This window comes from Lacerta agilis, chromosome 6 (assembly GCF_009819535.1).
Source record: "Lacerta agilis isolate rLacAgi1 chromosome 6, rLacAgi1.pri, whole genome shotgun sequence".
NCBI lineage: Eukaryota > Metazoa > Chordata > Lepidosauria > Squamata > Lacertidae > Lacerta > Lacerta agilis.
The window spans coordinates 83,058,042-83,077,068 of NC_046317.1; the positions used below are offsets into that span (position 1 = coordinate 83,058,042).

Sequence of the window (19,027 nt, forward strand, 5' to 3'; positions counted from 1 at the left end):
GTGCTGAGCCTATTATTTCTGAGGCAGGGAGGTTGAAGGAAGACCAGGAGTACCAGTCTCAGTAAGGAAAACATGGCAAACGCTCTGGCTTGGAGCCTAAAATAATGAAGGATTCTCAACCCTCAGTATATTGTTTACACTGGCCTAATAGATTCTACCACCCCCATCTTCTGGATTATTTGGGATCCTACCGTGTCACATCAACACATAGCAAAGGTGATTTTTAAAAATGTGACTTCCATGTAAGCTTGTGCATGGGAAACACAAGTATTGAAAACAGAAGTATGTATAAATTTCCTTCTGGCTTCTGAAAATGGATCCAGGCTGGGTTTATCTCTCCCCCCCCCCTTTTAAAGTAAAATCAAATTGTGTACACATTTTTTATAATTTAAATTATACATAGGAAAATGTCAGTGGCTGATTTGAATGAATACTATAGACCTGCTCTCACACCAAAACAGCATATATCCTCATAGGGTGTCTCCCCCCCCATGGCTTCACATTTTACAGTTTTTGGAGGGAACACTCTTCTCTGAGTTTGCAATACATGTGTCATGTCTGACAATCACATACATTGAGAGTTTTTTTAATTAAAAAAAAAACCCCACAATTTCCAGATACAGGTAGGTAGCCGTGTTGGTCTGCCATAGTCAAAACAAAATAAAAAATTCCTTCCAGCAGGTATCTGCACACGAAAGCTCATACCAAGAACAAACTTAGTTGGTCTCTAAGGTGCTACTGGAAGGAATTTTTATTATTATTTTGTTTTGACGATTTCCAGAGAAATGGCCTACATTGTACACTGTAGCAAAACAACAAAGGGTCATGTGACAATTTAAAGACTAATACATTTAGCATAGCATAATCATTTGAGGAGTACAACCCATTTCATCAGAGGCATTGAGTGAGGTCATCAGCTGTCAGGTAACATCTGAGGGTGTCACTGAGTGTGCATGTGCTGATGGGGACTGTGGTCAACAAAAGCTTATGTCATAATAAATTTGTTAGCCTTTAAGGTGCCACAAGACTCTGTGGGTTCTTGGTTTGTGTATACTCAATGTACATACACTGGAAAGGTGTGCCTGATAGCTACATTCTAACATGCACACAGAGAAGGCAAATCTTACTTGTTTGATGTGTTGCATGCTAATACCTACACAAGTTTGCCTTCAGTGGATACATTTTGTAGCACGTGCTGCAGCCTGCATTGCGTTGTATTTTCAGACTTAGGGAACTGTCCCTGGTGCTGATTTCTCATTTGCTTTTTAACAAATTCCCTAATCGCCCATATGGTTCCGTATATTGTACTGTAATCATATGAACCATGTTGATTGTAAACTAATAAAAAGCAAGCAAGCAAATAAATAAATAAATAAATAAATCCCATGGAGTTGGGTTAAATTGTTTGGGAGAGTAGGGATATATCTACATGCACTAATAAGAGAAAGCATACAGCCTGGAGCTGTTTTGGTTTCCTCTGTCCTTGTACCTCCCTTATTGGGTGCTTCGACTTCTTTGTCATCAAAATCATCCTATGGTCTCCTCTAGTGGTACGTAATGGAAAGAAAGAAATTCAGCTTCCATTACGCAGCTTACTTCACTCCAGCTGCCATGAAAAAGCCAAGAGGCAAGCAGAGCTTAAGTAGTCGCTTTAAAACGTACAGGAAATGCATTCAGCAAGGCCATTCTCATTCCTAAGATGAGGAAATATCTTACAAACTCAGTTAATTTCAACCTAGCAAAACGCCCACCAAATGCCATTAAATCAGGTAGGGTACGCAGGGAGGGTTTGTATGCTGCAAGGAATCCTTGCAGCATACAAATATGCCCTCTCAAATCCCCCCTGTTACTATTTCTTTCTCTGTGGTGGCATGCCGTGTACTCTTACACACCCACACGCACCTGTACTTCGAGGTCCGTCTAAACTGCCAACATTTCCCCCCCCCTCCACTCGGAGTCCTGTAGTAACAAGGGTACTCCAATCAAGCTACCGTGGCCGGTTTTAGGCTTGGCTCTGGTCTACTGGGATGTAAAGTCCAGGGATTCACTCACGTATGATCCCTCCCTGCTACTGTTACCTCAGCTCACAGGGCAACTATGTGGCACTTCTAGGCTTTTAGTCCCTGCACCCCTCCTTAGTGTAACTCCAGGACCTAACTTATCTCCCTGTAAGTCTTTTGGTCCACTTCTCCGAGTTGACCCTCTTTTGAGCCCTCCTAACTTGCTGGATCAAATAATCAACGATATATCTTGGCACAAGAACAAGGCTTTATTTTTCACCAAACATAACAGTCTTAATATTTCTTTTGTTTTACAAGCTTAGTTATGATAGAGCATATCTTCCTTCAGTTGAACATCATTATTTCAAACCTAACCACCACTATCCTGGCCCCCACACCCTCTACCTTCCAGTCACCACTCTCCCTCCGCCCACTTGCTCTGCATACAGTTCATTCCTCCCCCAGTCCTTGCTAGTGAGGGATGGGCAAGTTATGTTCAGGGATACATTTCACCTGTACCACAATTGCGCCTCCAAATGATGTGGGTTTTGTTCTCACTATATGTGCAAGAAAGTAAGCTGGTGAATCTAGATGAGAGCTGGTCCTGCCATGTGGATTAGACAAATTCATGAACGGTAAGGTTATCAATGGCTGCTGGCCACAAGAGCTATGTTCTATGTCCACTGTCAGAGGAAGTATGCCTCTGAATGCCAGTTGCTGGGAGTCACAAGTAGGGCGAGTGCTATTGCACTTAGGTCTTGCTTGTGGGCCTTCCCATAGTCATCTGGCTGCCCATCATGAGAACAGGATGCTGAACTACATGGGCCTTTGGCCTGATCCATCAGGGTTTGTTGTTATGTTCTTACATCAGGATGAAATAACATGCTTTAGGCAGCACCATGTGGAGGAGGAAGATAGATGAAGACAGGACTTGATGACTGAATGGTCAGCCTAGCACCGTTTAGGATCCACTTAAGGCAGGAAAACAATGTCTTCAGCATTCAAAGTTTCAGGCTTATGCTTAAAGTGGGGGCTAAGCCTGTTTCTGCGCTTGGTGACCCCAGGTAATGAGAATTAACTCTGTTCCTAACTGCATAGTCCAATCTCACTATCTGTATAGCATAACCATGAGCTCTAGTAGCATGTGAAGGAATATTAGAATGTCTGTCTCTTGCTCTGTCTGTCATCTCCCTGTCATTATCCCCTCCCTCCAAACATTGCACCTCCACCACACATGGATAAGCATTTGTATCTCATGTAGAACACCACCAGCACTTATTCAAAGACATCGTGTATATATCTAGTCTGCATGCTTCCACAGCAGTCCTTCCCATAGCACTACTATGGAGGCAGTGCACTGCATCATTTATTGGTTTGTTTTGAGCACATGCATATAGCGCCCTTAAAGCAGGGGTTCCCAGGCTGGTTTTCTGAGAACCATCCAATGAGGCCCTCCATTGACTCAGAACCGTAGCACGGGAAGTGGGCGTCAGAAAATCCTCAATGGTTTAACTAATGAGAGAATGTCATGGTGTCCTAGATTCTGAAAGCAAAGCCGCAACTGGTGCCACCAGAGCAATGCTGAGTGACCCTTCATCCCCCACATGCCAGGCACTTACCTCAGAAGAGACGCGGCAGGAACATATATCAGCCACAACCAATGCCACCTCACTTGGCGAGGAGCTGCATTCAGAAGAGCTGAGAGAAGATTCAGGTATTGGCTTTGCAACGGTATTGGCTTCTTTCCATTCCGCTGAGCTGCAATGGAGTCAGTCTGATGCCACAGTAGGATGTAGTGTTGGGCTGGCCCTATTCTTCTTCCCTAGACCAGAAGCTCTCAACCATTTTACTGAGAGCAACTATGAATGAGACTGTATGTAACTGGAGGTAGCATGTTGTCCAGCTCAGGCCCTCTCTGTACTACATGTTAAAAGCAGTATCGTGCCACATGGCTTTCCCCATGGAATGATGAGGAGTGTAGTTTGTTAAGGGTAATCAGAGTTGTAAGGAGACCCCCTATTCCCCTCAGATTCTTTGATTCCCAGAGTTCCCTGTGAAGAGGGATCGATTGTTAAACCACTCTGCGACTTGCAGCTCTGTGAGGGGAATAGGGGTCTTCTAACAACTCTCGGCACCCTATTGTTCTCAGGAATCTTTAGGGGAAATGATGACCATTCATGGTGCTGTTTCAAATATAGAGTGCAGATGGGACCTCAGTTTAGTTATAACAGATTTCCCCATGGATTGGACTAGATCAGGGATGTTAAACCTGTACCTCTGACCATGCTGCCTGGAACTCATGGAGTCCAATAACATCTGGAAAGCCACAACTTCACCACCTCTGAACTAGACGTGCCACTATTTCATTCTCTTATAATTTTCTGTTTCTGGAGTTAGGAGTACCCATTGGAGCCTCCTTTAAATTGTTCCAATTCACGGCATTCACACAACGATTAAGCCTCATATGATGGTCTCAGGGGTGTCTTTTCCCAGTTGCAGCTAGTAAGCCAACTGTGGCCATTCTCAGAGAGTCCTGATTATTCCAGTGTGTTCCATGTGCACGTTTCATATTCCATGTACCTTTGCACCTGGTCTGGAAGCTCTAGCTGGTGCGAAATGCTGTGGCTACACTGTTGATGAAGACAGACTGGTGCCAGCACATAGCACCAATGCTCAAAAGCTTGCCCTAGCAGCCCATATATAACCAGGGCAGATTCAAGGTTCTAGCATTAATTTACAATTTGGGTTCCGGATACCTTAAGGACCATCTGATCTCTTATATCCCAACCCAATCACTGAGATCTTTGGAGGAGTCTCTGTTGGTGGTCCTCCATGACTCAACCGCATGGCTTGTAGCTACTACAAGCTACAGTGTAGTGGTCCGAAGCCTGTGGAACTCTCTCCCAATTGTGATTAGACAGGCACTTTCCTTGTGGAACTTCAGGTGCATAACTAAGAATTTATTGATCCAGTAGGCATTTTAAAGGGAGTGTTTGATGTTATGATAATTTTTATTTGCCCCATGTTCTGTGGATGGTTTTATGTATATCCTTAGTTACTGAGCAGTATAGAAATGTCTCTAATAAGTAAATAAAGCAGGCTTTGTTAACCCAGTAAGGTGGAACAGCTCAGCTCCAGTGAAAGAGTGCAAGTAGCAGAACAAATAATTTATTTTAGGCATATTTATTGGCATGAAGAAAGCCACACGATCAATTCTACTAACTGTTTACTACAAGGAAACAACTTCCATGTGGAGTGATTTAACATGTTGGTTATAATGCATAAACTGATTCTCAGAGATATGAAAAAGACTGTTTATAACCACTTAAAGGCAAAAGGAAACAAGTCAGGGTTGACAAATATCTTTTATCTTCCTCAGTGTTGGGTTGTTGTCATTTACAGAATTTATTTCATTTACTTCCATCATTTCTAGACCACCCGTTGGCCAAAGCCCCCTGGGCATTTTGCAAAAATCAATAAAAACACAAATGCAATGCAATCTGTAAAATGATCTCTGCAGAAACACCACAAAAACATAGAACTGACATAAAACATGAAGAAAAGCAATGCAGAAACAGAGTAGCATAATATATAGAAGCCAACCTAAAATAAATCAAAGAGAAGGCAATTTATGCTGAAATCTAAATGCACTAAAACATACTGAAATTAAATGACCTGGGAAACAAAAGAAGTCTTAACCTGGTGCCAAAGGCATAATAATTTAGGCACCAGGTGAGCATCTCGGGGGAGGGCATTTCACAGTCAGGGTGCCCCCACTGAGAAGGCCTATTTATATGCTACTTTGGGGTCCTAAATGCAGCTCACAAGACAATGAAAGCCAGCCTAAATACAATGACATCAAGAACAGAATAAAACAGTTGAAGCACTGTCAATGGGGGAGACCAAACAAAACTGAAAGCTAGGAAAAAGGAGAAAGCTTGAAAGGAAGGGAGCCAGCGGGTAGCCACGCCACCTAACAAGATGGGTGTTTGAGGTCTTCTGAGATCTCTTCCCCCTCCAGTTTAATCAGACACATCCAGGACTTTGGTTTGAAGCAGAAGGCCCCCAACCAAACATCAGAAGCACCAGGATTGCTTCAGGCACAGCCAACCTGGCTGTTGGACAGAGCGAGGTGGCTGACTCAGACAACAGATGCTGAAAGGTGAGGAACAGGCTAAACTGTGGGTGCCATGCCGCATTCCTGTTGCCCCTAAGCTACCCTGCAGCTGTCCTTATATGCAGTGGGGGACACTGTCCTATCAATCATGTTAAAAAAAGATTCTGGTCAGGCCATCTGTTGGAATGGTAGCAGGAGGTCCCACTTTGTCCTTTGCAACAAGCAGCAGATTGAATTGGGCTGGTCCTAGACAAGTCCTGGAGATGATTTGGCTCCCCAGACAGAAGACTTATTCACCCAGCTGAGCCTGAAATGGATGCCTCTGCAGGAAGCATTGTGGTTTCGGTAAAGCAGAAGTAGCTGCACAGGTTTTCCTTATCAAAGAGCAGCTTACTTCCTTGATGGAGTAAGTGTAAGGACCTGATCAGACAGCAGGGACCGACCTGCAGAAGCAATGGAGAGGAATGAAATGAAAGGAGAAGGAGCTCAAGAATAGAAATAACCGAGCTACAGAACAGCTTGTGTAGGAACAACCCACATTTGGGGTGGAGGAGGATAGAGGATCTGGAATAAATAGGTAGAGGAGTCTGATCTTGGAAAGGTTTTTAAATAATGGCTACTGGAAAACTTTGTACAGCAGGTTACATTCCAGCCATGCAAAAGCCAGAGGCTTCTATCTATAGGCACTCATGTGTCACATATCTCCATCCTCTTACTAGGCAAGTGAAAGGCTCTATCACAAGTTCAAGGTCATATTTCAGCTAATCCAAAGCACTCAAGGAAAGGTGTCCAAGGGCTCCCATCCATGCTCTACAGAGACTTTAAAATAGACAGCAAAGTTTCACTCGATCTCCAAGTCTCTGGAAGGCTGATTTGACTTTCCCTGCAATTGCAAACTCTGATAAGCCCTGGGCCCCTGCTTATGCAGAGCTTTCTAATCACGTTCAATCACACTTCCAGACCTTTGCACCAATCCTGCAAAGGTCTGCAGGGCAGCCAGTGTGCCCAAGATTGTTGAGGGTGGGCTTGCATGCACATCCTATCCCTGGTTTGACCCTTTGTGCTTTCAGTTGAATGCTTAGTCGTGTAACTAGCTTTATAAGATGAGGGTGCTCTCAGTGAGTGCTGACGGAGAGAGGTTAACACTTCATCAAGCCATTACGTATTGCCTCAATGACTGGAGAAGTTTCTCCACTTACACTAGCTCTATTTTCCTGCAGCTGCATACCTATATTTGGTAGTCCACCAGAGCTGTTTGAGTTTTGTTTTTAATTTCATCAATCAGTCCATTGCCCACCCCCCACCACCCGGCTTGCATTTACTGTACTTCTTTACATGTATCTTTAATAAAACTCAGTAGCTGAATTAGTGGAAGTAGGGGTTTGACTAGATGACCCTCAGGGTCCCTTCCAACTCTACAATTCTATAACTTCTGGCTTTCAATTCTGAGGTGGGACTTAAGAGAGTGAGAGAGAATTGGCACATTTAGGGATGGACTAAATGGGCACATTTAGGGATGGATTTTGTTCAATCCACTTTTTTTTTTTTAAGGAAGTTGAACTAATTCACACCTCTCAGATGGATCTGAGAGGATCGGAACATAATTACCCTTCAGATTTTGCAATTCTCTTCATTTTGTGGTGTAGTTCTCCACTTTAAAATGTATAGAAAATACCAAAATAATAGAATCATAGAATTGTTGAGTTGGAAGACATCCCTAGGGTCATCTTGTTCAATCCCCTGCAGTGCAGGAAGCAGAATGCATAGGAATTGTGGATTGTTCAGCATACCTTGAGATAGTATGATTTCCAATACCTATTTTGTGATAGCCTACATATTTAAAAGGGACGCTGGTGACGCTGTGGTCTAAACCACTGAGCATCTTGGGCTTGCCGATCGGAAGGTCGGCGGTTCAAATCCCCGTGACGGGGTCATGGTCCCAGCTCCTGCCTAGCTAGCAGTTGGAAAGCACACCAGTGCAAGTAGATAAATAGGTACCACTCCGGCAGGATGGTAAACGGTGTTTCTGTGTGCTGCTCTGGTCTCGCCAGATGCGGCTTAGTCATGCTGGCCACATGACCTGGAAAAACTGTCTGTGGACAAACGCTGGCTCCCCCGGCCTATAGAGCGAGATGAGCATGCAACCACAGAGTTGTCTGTGACTGGACTTAACTATCAGGGGTCCTTTACCTTTACCTTTTTACATATTTAAATGAGAAATTTCATAAGTTAATGCAGAAGCGGAACAGAGCAGACTTATGAAGGAACACAAATAAAACTTATATGGAAAAGACTGGTCCATTCATCCCTAATGCTGCCCTACCATGCAGGAGATCTGAGAGAACATGCTAGCCATTGTGGACAGTAAGGGGCCATGGGCAGTGCTGGTTAAATGGCACATTCAGCTGAAGGTAGTAAAGATGGAGAAATAAATATTGGGGTACATGGGACTTAAGGGGTACCGTGGCAAGGTGTGACAGAGGGTTTCATAAGGCAAAGGTGCTTATGATGGATATAGGACTAGATCTGAAGCCAGTGTAGGAAATTAAGGGTCTGATTTAAAGCCAGCTGCCCAGTCGGCAGAGCATGAGTCTCTTAATCTCAGGGTCGTGGGTTTGAGCCCTATATTGGGCAAAAGATTCCTGCATGGCAGGGGTAGATGACCCTTGTTGTCCCTTCCAACTCTACGATTCTATGACTGGCACGAATGGTGAATGAGTTTGGCAACAGAGTTCTGAACAGAGGTGAGATAAAAAAATTCCTGGTTATCATCAAAAGAGGGAAGTGTTCTTCCAAAAGGTTTGACTGCCCAAATGCAGTGTTTCTTTTGGATTCAGACAGGCAGTGAAGACCACCCAAGCTGCTCCGTTTTATATACAGGATGTGGAAAATAAAGAACCATGCAAGAGGAAACAGGAGTCCTCTTATGAACCCACCTGTTGCTAGAGATTCCTTTCCCCTCTTGGGCAGGCAATGGGTCAAACTCTTCCTAGGCCACCTCAGTGCAGACCTTGCTGTCGACACCATGTGCTGCACCCAACTCCTGTAAGGAGTCTGACCCATGAGATGATGTCTGTTGTCTCTTGCATTGTTCTTTCTTTCCCTCACCCTGTAAACAAAGCCTGCTAAAGAGCAACTTTGATGGCCCCCATTGCCTATCCAAACCTTAAAGAACCACTGCCTTAAGCAACTGGGACCTTTGGCGTAACAGGAAAGGCAATTAATTGCTCAGCTGGAGCAAGCCCTGTTACAACTGGATGGGCTGTTTGGCATATTTGTCTGTAATGCAGACTATAAAGAATTTATGCAGAGAGCTGTACATTGCACAAAGCCAGGGCATTCTCCCTTCAGAAATAATGCATATGTTTCACAGCACGTTGCCCCTAAAGGCAGATACATTATGATTAAGCATCAAATATTTATGCAGGAATAGGCATGCTGCGTTGGGGTATTGTAACAATGGTGATAGAAGTGCACATTTTGCTTTCGGGTGGGGGGGGGGGGTTGGCAGAGAAAATTTACAAGTATTCAAAAAGATTTGCATGAACGGCCAGTCGGAAAGGATTTTGAGAAACAGCGGGTTGCAAGTCGCTTTTACAGCACGTTGGTAATATTTTTCCCTTCAGAGAATACAGTGAGCATTCCTTTAATTCAGTTTGCTCCCTCCTTCTGCTGCCCTCTACTGTCTGAAACAGCAGGCTTATGAATCACTTTAATTCTGCATTCCTTGGTTACATTTTATCACGCACTATTCAGCACATTCCCATAGGTGCACTGCAAGTTTGTTGTTGTTGTTCAGTTGTTCAGTCGTGCCCGACTCTTCGTGACCCCATGGACCAGAGCACGCCAGGCACCCCTATCCTCCACTGCCTCCCGCAGTTTGGCACTGCAAGTTACCCAACACCAAAATAGATAGGACTCATCTGCCACGACTATGTTGCCATTGAAATAAAGGGGACTAGGAAGCAATGGCTTATATCCTAGTAAGAGCATAAATAGAACTCTGCTGGAATAGGCCAAAAGCCCATCTAGTGCAGCATCCTGTTCTTACAGTGGCCCATCAGGTTCCCATGGGAAGCCTACAAGCAGAATCCGAGTCCCATGGCACTTCCAGCACCAGCCATTCCCAGCAGCTAATATTCAGAAGCATTGTGCCCAGGGCCGGATTTAGGTTTGATGAGGCCCTAAGCTACTGAAGGTAATGGGGCCCTTTATATGCCCAGCTGTCCTTTGTCAACAAATTGTTGCTGTTTTTCTGTTGTTGTTGAATATATGCTATATGGTAATTTATAGACCTAATAGGTATCTAAAGCTATTTGCACATGCAGAATGTAGGCACCCTATATATAGAAATGAGCAAACCAGTGGTATTTTAGGGAGCAGGCTAGCAGGCAGGGCCCATTATTTACATCAAAGGATCCTACACAACACAAAACACTGTTGCTGTATGTAGGTTTTATTTTATTTGTTTTTTATCTTATATTTTGGAAATGTACATCCAGTTTTTTCCCCTTTAAATTTTTTTGGGGGTCCCCAAGAGAGTGGGGCCCTAAGCTATAGCTTGTTTAGCTTATACTGTACGTAAATCCACCACTGATTGTGCATCTCCAGCTTTGGTGATGCAACACAGCCATCACGACTAGTAGCCATTGACAGCTACGTTTTGCCTTCAATATTCTATTTCTTTCCGTGAGACCAAGGCTGAATTCCCACACTCTTGAAGGACCCCCGACTGAACTCCATAGGGCTTATTTCTGAGTGGGCATGACTATGATTGCACAGTTACTTATGACTAATGTCATCATCATCATCATCATCATCATCATCATCATCATCGGCTTTTATTGTGCTAGCCATAGGCCATGGCATCATTCAGAAAAACAACAAAAGGAAAAAAACCAGCAATAACCCTAAAAATCAGACTAATGTTTGCAAGATGGTGACCTTATTGTGAAGTGTGTTGGAATTGTAACACTTGTAACGATGAAGGTGGCTTTTTAAATCATTATGTATGTCATCCCAGTAATTGCCTGTGAGATAGGGCGATCGCTCCATTTTACTGAAAGAAAATGAGTGTTAAGGGTGCTGAGAGTTGTTAGGAGACACACCCCTCCACTCACAAAGCTACACTTTCCAGAAACTTTAACAACTTCATTATTCACAGGGTTCTTTGGGAGAAGCCATGGCTGTTAGAGTTGTATAATAGTGCTTTAAATATATGGTACAGATGTGGCCCAAGCTGCCCACACTAAGGAATCTGGCAGCTTTCGATCACAGGATCAGCTCTTTAATTTCCAAGTAAATGAGGATTCTGTCTTGGTTAAATCAATCTAATATTTCCCTCTTCTGAATGACATCTCCAGATGTCTAGGAAGCAAGAAACCAGAGAATAATCTGAGAGTTTGGGGATCAATGGCGTTCGTGATAGGAATGTACTCTGCACTTCTTCATCAAGTGGTATTGTAGGAAAGTCACTTCCTTCATTAGCACTAAGGGGTCAATCTTTCTTATATCTCCCTTGGCCTGCTGTTTGAATCTGTGACCTTTCAAATACGCTTTTAAACACTTCGGACATATGCTCCATATAGAGAATCATTTTTTTAAATTTTATTTATGTAAACAAGCTCAAAGCCTCAGTGCTTCATTGAAGGTGTAATCCCCCACTCCCACAAATATCAAAACAGTACCTTGAAATAAAATCAGTTTCAGTAACCCATAAAGGAGCAAGCACACCAAAGAGAACACTCGAAACTTCAGCAGCAAGAACATCTCCATCTAATACGACAGGGAGCATAAGCAAAAAGGCCCTCTCCCTTGTTGCCACCTTCTGAACTGAGGAGGGTCTCAGATGAAGACTGAAGGGTCTGGGCAGGTTCAGATTGGCAGAAACACTCATAAAGATATTGGGGTCCTGAGCTGTAAAGGCTTTTATGAGTTTAAATCAGCCCAGAACCAGTGTCATTTTCAGCCTGTTGGCATCAGGTGGCCACAGTCTGCACTAGCTGCAGTTTCCAAACTGTCTTCAAGGGCAGTCCCAGGCGAAGTGCAGGGCAGGAATTTAATATTGAGGTCACCAGAGCATAGATTACTGTAGCCAGGTTAGTCCCGCCAGAGAGGGACGTAATGGGGCCACCAGCTAAGGCAATGGAAGGCATGCCATGGAGGCCACCTCAAACTACAAACCCACCTAGAACAGGTTGCACACAACTCAGCCAATCATAAGAGCATAGGACTAACAGCATAGAATCAGAGAATTGCAGATGACCTGAAGCCCAGACCCCTGCAATGCAGGGATCTCAGCTAAAGCATCCATGACACGTGGCCATCCAACCTCTGCTGAGAAACCTCCAAGGAAGGAGAGTCCACAACCTCCTGAGGGACCCTGCTCCACTGTCAAACAGTCATGTCAGAAACTTCTTCCTGATGTTTAGCCGGAATCTCAGTCTTGAACAAATTTCAGTTTATTGGCTCTTGTCCAATCCATAATCGCAACCAGCCACCAGTTCAATACATAAAGCATTTCTGTACAGCAGCCTCTCCCAAAATGGTGCTTTCCCAGTGTTGTTGGACTACAACACCTATCGTCCATGGCCATTGGCCATGATAGCTGGGGCTGATGGGAGTTGTAGTCTGAGGACATCCAGAGGGTACCAAGTTATGGAAGGCTGATGCGCTGTCAAAAAGGGGTGTTATTTAGACCTTGTGTGTATTTTGCATGTGTGCATCTTTGTGTGTGTTGTAAAGAAAAGCCATTTGTTTTTTTTTTTTATAAGAATTTATTGGCATTTTTCCAAACAACATATACCCTCACCCACACCCACAAATACAAAACAAATATGACAAATACAAACAGTGTCAAGATTCTTATAGTATCTTTCTAAAAAGAAAAATTTCTTTTTCCATATCTTGACCATTGACTTCCCCTGCCTTTTCACCTTCGATTTTATATCCTTAATCTATTTTATAACCATTTCTTATTAAAAAAAAAAAAAAAAAAAAAAAAAAATTACATCAAATTATCTTTTCAACACCTTACTAGTAAATACATCACCATAATAATACCTCATCCTAGTTCTTCTTAATTCAATCTTATCAATTTCTTAACTTAATCTAAGTCTTAATCTTGCTCCTCGCATCAAATCTAATTCTTCTATCCTTAAGATTACTGCTAATAACATAAAAACTTGAAATATCTCCTTTCATATACAAACAAAAATATAGCAGAGTATTGTTGACAGTATTCACCCTCCACTTTCGATTTGCCGTGTTAGACTACTTTAAATTTTGTTTAAGACTTCACCCCACACCCCCTCTGTCCATTATTCTTCTCCTGGTGGCATCGGCACTGAACATCCGTGTAACTTCTCTCTCCCAACGTCCACAGATCCAGGCACAGTCCATGTCTCTTCTTGCCACGAGTTCAGAGGTGTCCATCTCATCATCTCCCTGCTTCTTCGGTTCTTTGTAACGTTCCTTTTCTTCTTGTAAATACCTTAATTCTCTGTCCCTGGCCCCCGAGCTCACACCCCGGGGACTGGATATAACAAATCTTAACGTCGCCTTGGGGCTGCCACCCCCAAAAAGCGAATTTCTTCTCCGAAGTTGCTCACTCAGTTCTCTCCATCTTTCCATCCACTCTCTCAGCTCATTAGCAAGACATTCTTCATAAGTGTCAAAAGTTTTAAAAGCCTCCTCTGTGGGCAATTGGTTCCCTTTCAGATCCCCACACAAGACTTTGACTTTTCTATAAACAAGTTCCACCTTCAAGGCAATGAGTCTCTGTTCATCTGTTAGTCCAGAGTTCAATACCAGTTCAAGGACAAAACCCAGCATACTGGCAGAGGAGGAGGAAGTGGGTGTTGTATTTCTGCTCTCCTCTTTGTTCAACGCCATTTTTCTGTGCTGAAGCGCAAACACCGCAACTTTAAATGGAGATATTTTCCTCTAATTGACTGCCCGAAAAAAGAGTTTGCCAGTCTCATGTGTCAATTTTAGCTACATTGAAACCAGTTCTGTAGCAGTAAACCCTCATTTGGTTACATTCTTCGGCTCGAAGGGAGGGAGGCAGGCTACCTTTCCCCTTCCCCCCGGATCGTTCCAAAAACGCGATTTTTAATCCAAATCTTTACTCACGACCACCGGGTTTTTAGCTCCATTCTTCGCAGGTAGAACTTGGACGCTCACCGCGGGCTTTGTCGCCGCATTTACATCCCGGTTGGGGCATGTCCCCTGAAGCCCGGCTCCGGTTGTCCCTTCACCCCCACTCCCCCTTTACAGGGGGGGCAGGGGAAGGGTTCGGAGCCTCCGCGGGCACAGCCGGGGAGCCCAGGGTGCGGGACGCTCTTCCCGCACCCCAAACGGAGCCGCGCGCTGCGGTAGCGCGGCTCCTGACCCCCGGGATGGACAAGGCGCCTCGAGACCGAGGCAGCCTTCGACCACCCGGCGATGGCGTCGCCGCCGGAAAAAGAAAAGCCATTTGAGACTCTTGCTTTCCAACACAGTATGCAATTGTTTTCTTTCAGTCAGCCCAGCTGCTTGTCATTTTCAGCAGTCCTCTTGGCTTCCTAGCCATGATTGACCATGTCCATTGTTTACATGTGCAATGCAGCTCCTGTATCCCTTGTCCTCCCTCTCGCCTGTCCTTCCCTGTGCACTGCCATCAGTCTTAATTTGATGTCCCACAAATCCTGCCACCTCTTATCCTGTCTCCTCAGCCAAGAAGACGCCAGCTTCCTCAGACGAACGTGAAAATGCCAGCCTGCCAGTCTCTGAAGAGAATCCACAAGCCTTACTTCTTTCGGAATCCACGGAATCGCCCCAGAAGCAGATGGAAAGGAACTCAGCTCAGCTCCCCAGCCCTCCTCCATCGCTTCCAGTTCCACCACCTAAGACTGTCTCCAAAGTCTCAAAGATTGTACCAGGTAAGCCTCATTCAGGACTCATCTTTAGGGCTAAAATAGGAAGTTGCCAGACCATTCTAGCTGTATAATGTCAACACTGGCTAGCAGCAGCTCTCTAGGGTTTCCTGGAAGATATTTTTTAGCACTACTTGGAGATACAGGTAGTGAAGAACCTGAAAATGAAAGCATGTGCTCTAAAACTGAGATGCAACCCTTCCCTTAAAAGGCAGAACCCCAACATTACGAGGGGTATGCATTATGACCTCAGAACACAAGAGTAATTGTAGTAGCACTGCAGAGTTGTGGAAATGCCATGTTTGGTAGAAACTTCATATCTTTCCAGATCAATAGTTCTGCTCCCAAATTGTCCTGCAATCTGATATTCAGTGAAAAAGAATGGAGGCCAGAAGGTTTGGTGGTGATGGAGGAGAAAACTGCTCTTCCGATCCATGAGATGGAGGCTCAGCCTGTATAAAAATGATGGGATTCCACCCACCCAGATCCTTCTTATAATTTGTAGGAGTGGTGAAAGTTCACATGCCATGGGATTCAGTGTTTGTTTTCCAGCATTTAATAGGTAAGAAGCAATAATTTGTAGTATCTGACTCTTGGCAATGGTTGACATTTCATGTCTGATGCCTGCCAAGATCAAAACAATCAAGAAATACAGAAGGAAATCTTTTGAATCATCAGCTTTGAATTCAGATGGGATATTCACAATGCAAAAGTGAATTTCAGTCCGAATGTAATAGTAAAGTCCCTGTTCACATCAAATATTTTTAAAATACATTAAAATTATTGACAAAATCCAGAATTTTTAAAAACAAGTTAAACAAATATCAGTGACAGGTAGGTAGCTGTGTTGGTCTGCCATAGTGGGAAAAAAATTCCTTCCAGTAGCACCTTAGAGACCAACTAAGTTTGTTCTTGGCATGAGCTTTCGTGTGCATGCACACTTCTTCAGAGAACTCAGGTGCTAGGTTTTATGACAACTGGATACCCAAAATGGGGCTAATGGGGAACAAGAGGGGGAGATTAGCACTCTTGTGGGAACCCCAACTTTTGCAGAAGTTAAATAAACAATATTGGGGGGGGGGTGTACCTGAATCAGAGCTCATCATTTCTATGACCATATTTCTTGCACATAAATAATGGTGGAGATGGTACTCTGAAGCTCTGTTAATGCTAGTTTTACTGGTTTCACTAAGGTTAATGGCTGCTCAGCTGAAGCTGTTCATTCTCATTTGAATTTGAAGAACAGAAACCATAAAATAAAAGGGAGTGAATGAAGCCATTAGGGCTGGGCGATATATTGTCCAAAACCGTCCAAGTCCATATCATGATACCGGTTTCATAATTTTTGACCAGGGAATATATCGTGAATCATGGTGTGTGTGTGTGTGTGTGTGTGTGTTATGCAAAAATCACAATGTGGGGAAAACCGTGAAGCCAGCCAATGCCTCTACATAGCTCCATTCTAATTTCAGACATTGTGATATATTGCAATGTTGAAAACCAGATATCGCCCAGCCCTACAAGCCATAGGAGATGCCACATCCTTGAAGGCAAGTGTGGCTCACCTGTGGCTCTCCAAATGGTTGGACTACAGCTCCCATCATTCCCGACAATTGGCCATACATGTAAGGTGGAGTCCAACAACACCTGGTTTAGCCAACCGTGCCTTAAGCTACAAAGAAGGGACCCAGGGAAAACCTTGAAGGATGGGGTAGCTTTTCTGATGGTCCGAATTGCCATGAGCCAGCACTGTAACAAGGGCGCACAGTTCACTCAACCTCCACCTATAGCCATTTTAAGATACTGTACTTGAAAAGTAAAATCCACATTAGGGGATGGTTCTTATTTCTTTCCCATCCACAGCACGCCTTCCAGTTTGGGAGCCTTATAATTTAGATCCATGCTTGTGCCACTGGGTGGCGTTAAGTCATCAGCAGTGGCTGAAGCCAAGTCTATTGCAGAAATTATTTCAGTGGTTCTTTTGTAAACTGTTTGTGGGTTTGCTTTTGTTTTTAACGGGAATGCGCTTTATTGGGAAATCACCTACCAAGGTCCGTGGGTGAAACCTCAGTGCATAATCCATGCAGCTTCAAAGGCTGGTTTCCCACCCCACCCCAAGTTCAGACCTTGGCAGTTAGAAAAGTGTTCTTCAAGGACCAGTTATGGAAGTTAAACTTCCCTGAATGGCTTCAGCAGATAAAGATACACCACGGAAAGAGTACCTTGTTGTTGTTGTTGTTGTTGGCACCTCTCGGCCTTGTTGATGTGGTCCCAAGGAGAGCAGAGCAATATGTATGGCACCTGCTTGGCTGCAGGAGTTTCCAGAAGGAGGCGTACAAGGTCCCACCCAGCCATTCCTGATTTGGGTAGGGTTTGCTCCTTTAGCCTATCCCACAAGTGGAGGTTTAGGATCAGAGCTTTCCTTCCCAGGTTGATGAGCTCCACCAGCCCTGAAAGAGTACTGCTAAAAGGCTGAAGTCCGTCTGCAGTTTCCACAGCTGATTCTGCTCTGCTCTGGTACCCATCTGACCACAGGTCAGCCTTCCCCAAAAAGGGTGCCCTCTAGATATTCGCAGATGACAACCTCCCTGCAATGGGAACTGCAGTTGAACGGTGTTTGGGGCATAGCTGTCAAGTCTCCCTTTTTTGCAGGAAACTCCCTTATTCCAAGCCGTTTCCCGCTGCTATCCCTTATTGTTGATATCCCTTGAATTTCCCTTATTTCCGGGAAGGAGAGTTGGAGTCCGGGGACTCCTTGGGTCCCTGCATTTCTCAGCCCTGCCTGCCTGCCTGCCTACCTCATAGGACTGTTGTGGGGATTAAATGAGGACTGGGACCAGGGAGCTCCTTGAAGAAAAAGGTGGAATATGAATACCTAATAAAAACAGACAGACAGACAGACAGATATATAAAGAAGAAGAAGATAAAATAGACGAATGTTTCTCAGCAACAGGTGCTCCGATTAAGCATTGCTGCCCCTAACTGGAGGCAGAGCAGAGCCAACCTGGCCAGAAGCCATCAGTGGTCCTCTCCTCCTGCATGAATTTGCCTAATCCTTTTCTAATGCCATCCAAGTTGGTGGCCATCACTGCTCCCTGTGGCAGGGAGTTCCAGAGGTTACCGTGTGCTGCATGAATAAGTGCTTTCTTTTCTCTGCCCTGATTTCTCTTTCCTGGGAGCTCTTTCCTGGTGTAAATTAATTTGTAGCTTGGGGGGATTACCACGGCGTGGACTGTCCCCAGGACAGGTGAGGGTGCCGATCCCTTATTTTCAAATCCGAAACTTGACAGCTATGAGTGGGGGCCTCCTCCATGGCATGCAGCCATTAATGCCCTTTTGTGGTTTTATTTCCAGCAGCAGGAAGTGAAGTAGATGAGCCAGCCTTGAAATCCCCTCCATCCACTGTCTTGAAGAATTATGTAATTGTTGGTTCCTCCCAACTCTCAGGACAAGCTGCTCCCTTCCAGCCCTCAGGCCAGAAAATCTCCGAGCCCCACCTCAGAGGGCAGCACACAACGCCAAATGGCTCCCCTCACCTTGGTGCCATCCACCTGCCTTTACCTCCCAGCCGAGTCATCGAGGAACTTCACAGAGCTTTGGCCACCAAACACCGGCAGGATAGGTAAGATTCTGGAAGGTTACAGGACACGGCAGGGGTATCCATTTCCATTTCTCTCTGTTTCTCAACTTTCCAACTTTCTGCTCAGAGTTGACCCATTGACATTAATGGACATGGCCACCTTCGCTTCATTTATTCCAGTGAGTCTACTCCAAGTAGCTTCGTTGGCTGTGGGGAAAGTGTGGATTTTGAAGGCTAGCTGCATTTTGATACATGTATTATTATTATTATTATTATTATTATTATTATTATTATTATTAATTATTTGTATACCGCCTTGCATCCGCGGGTCTCAGGGCAGTTCACAATATAAAACCACAAGATAAAAACATAAAATATATAATAAAAACAAGAACATTTTAAAAGGGTATTGGAT

General features: G+C 44.3%; 1 protein-coding gene across 4 annotated transcripts in view; it reads left to right on the plus strand.

Moving 5' to 3' along the window:
* PHACTR3 (phosphatase and actin regulator 3) overlaps window positions 1-19,027 on the plus strand; it is a 201,287-nt gene that overhangs the window by 96,328 nt on the left and 85,932 nt on the right. For 2 of the 4 annotated variants that reach the window (XM_033153656.1, XM_033153658.1), the window contains 3 exons: window positions 3,541-3,714; window positions 14,832-15,038; window positions 18,480-18,654. In XM_033153656.1, the coding sequence (XP_033009547.1) occupies window positions 3,541-3,714; window positions 14,832-15,038; window positions 18,480-18,654 (556 nt within the window). The remainder of the gene's footprint in view (window positions 1-3,540; window positions 3,715-14,831; window positions 15,039-18,479; window positions 18,655-19,027) is intronic. The other 2 variants (XM_033153659.1, XM_033153660.1) reach the window with 1 other exon arrangement.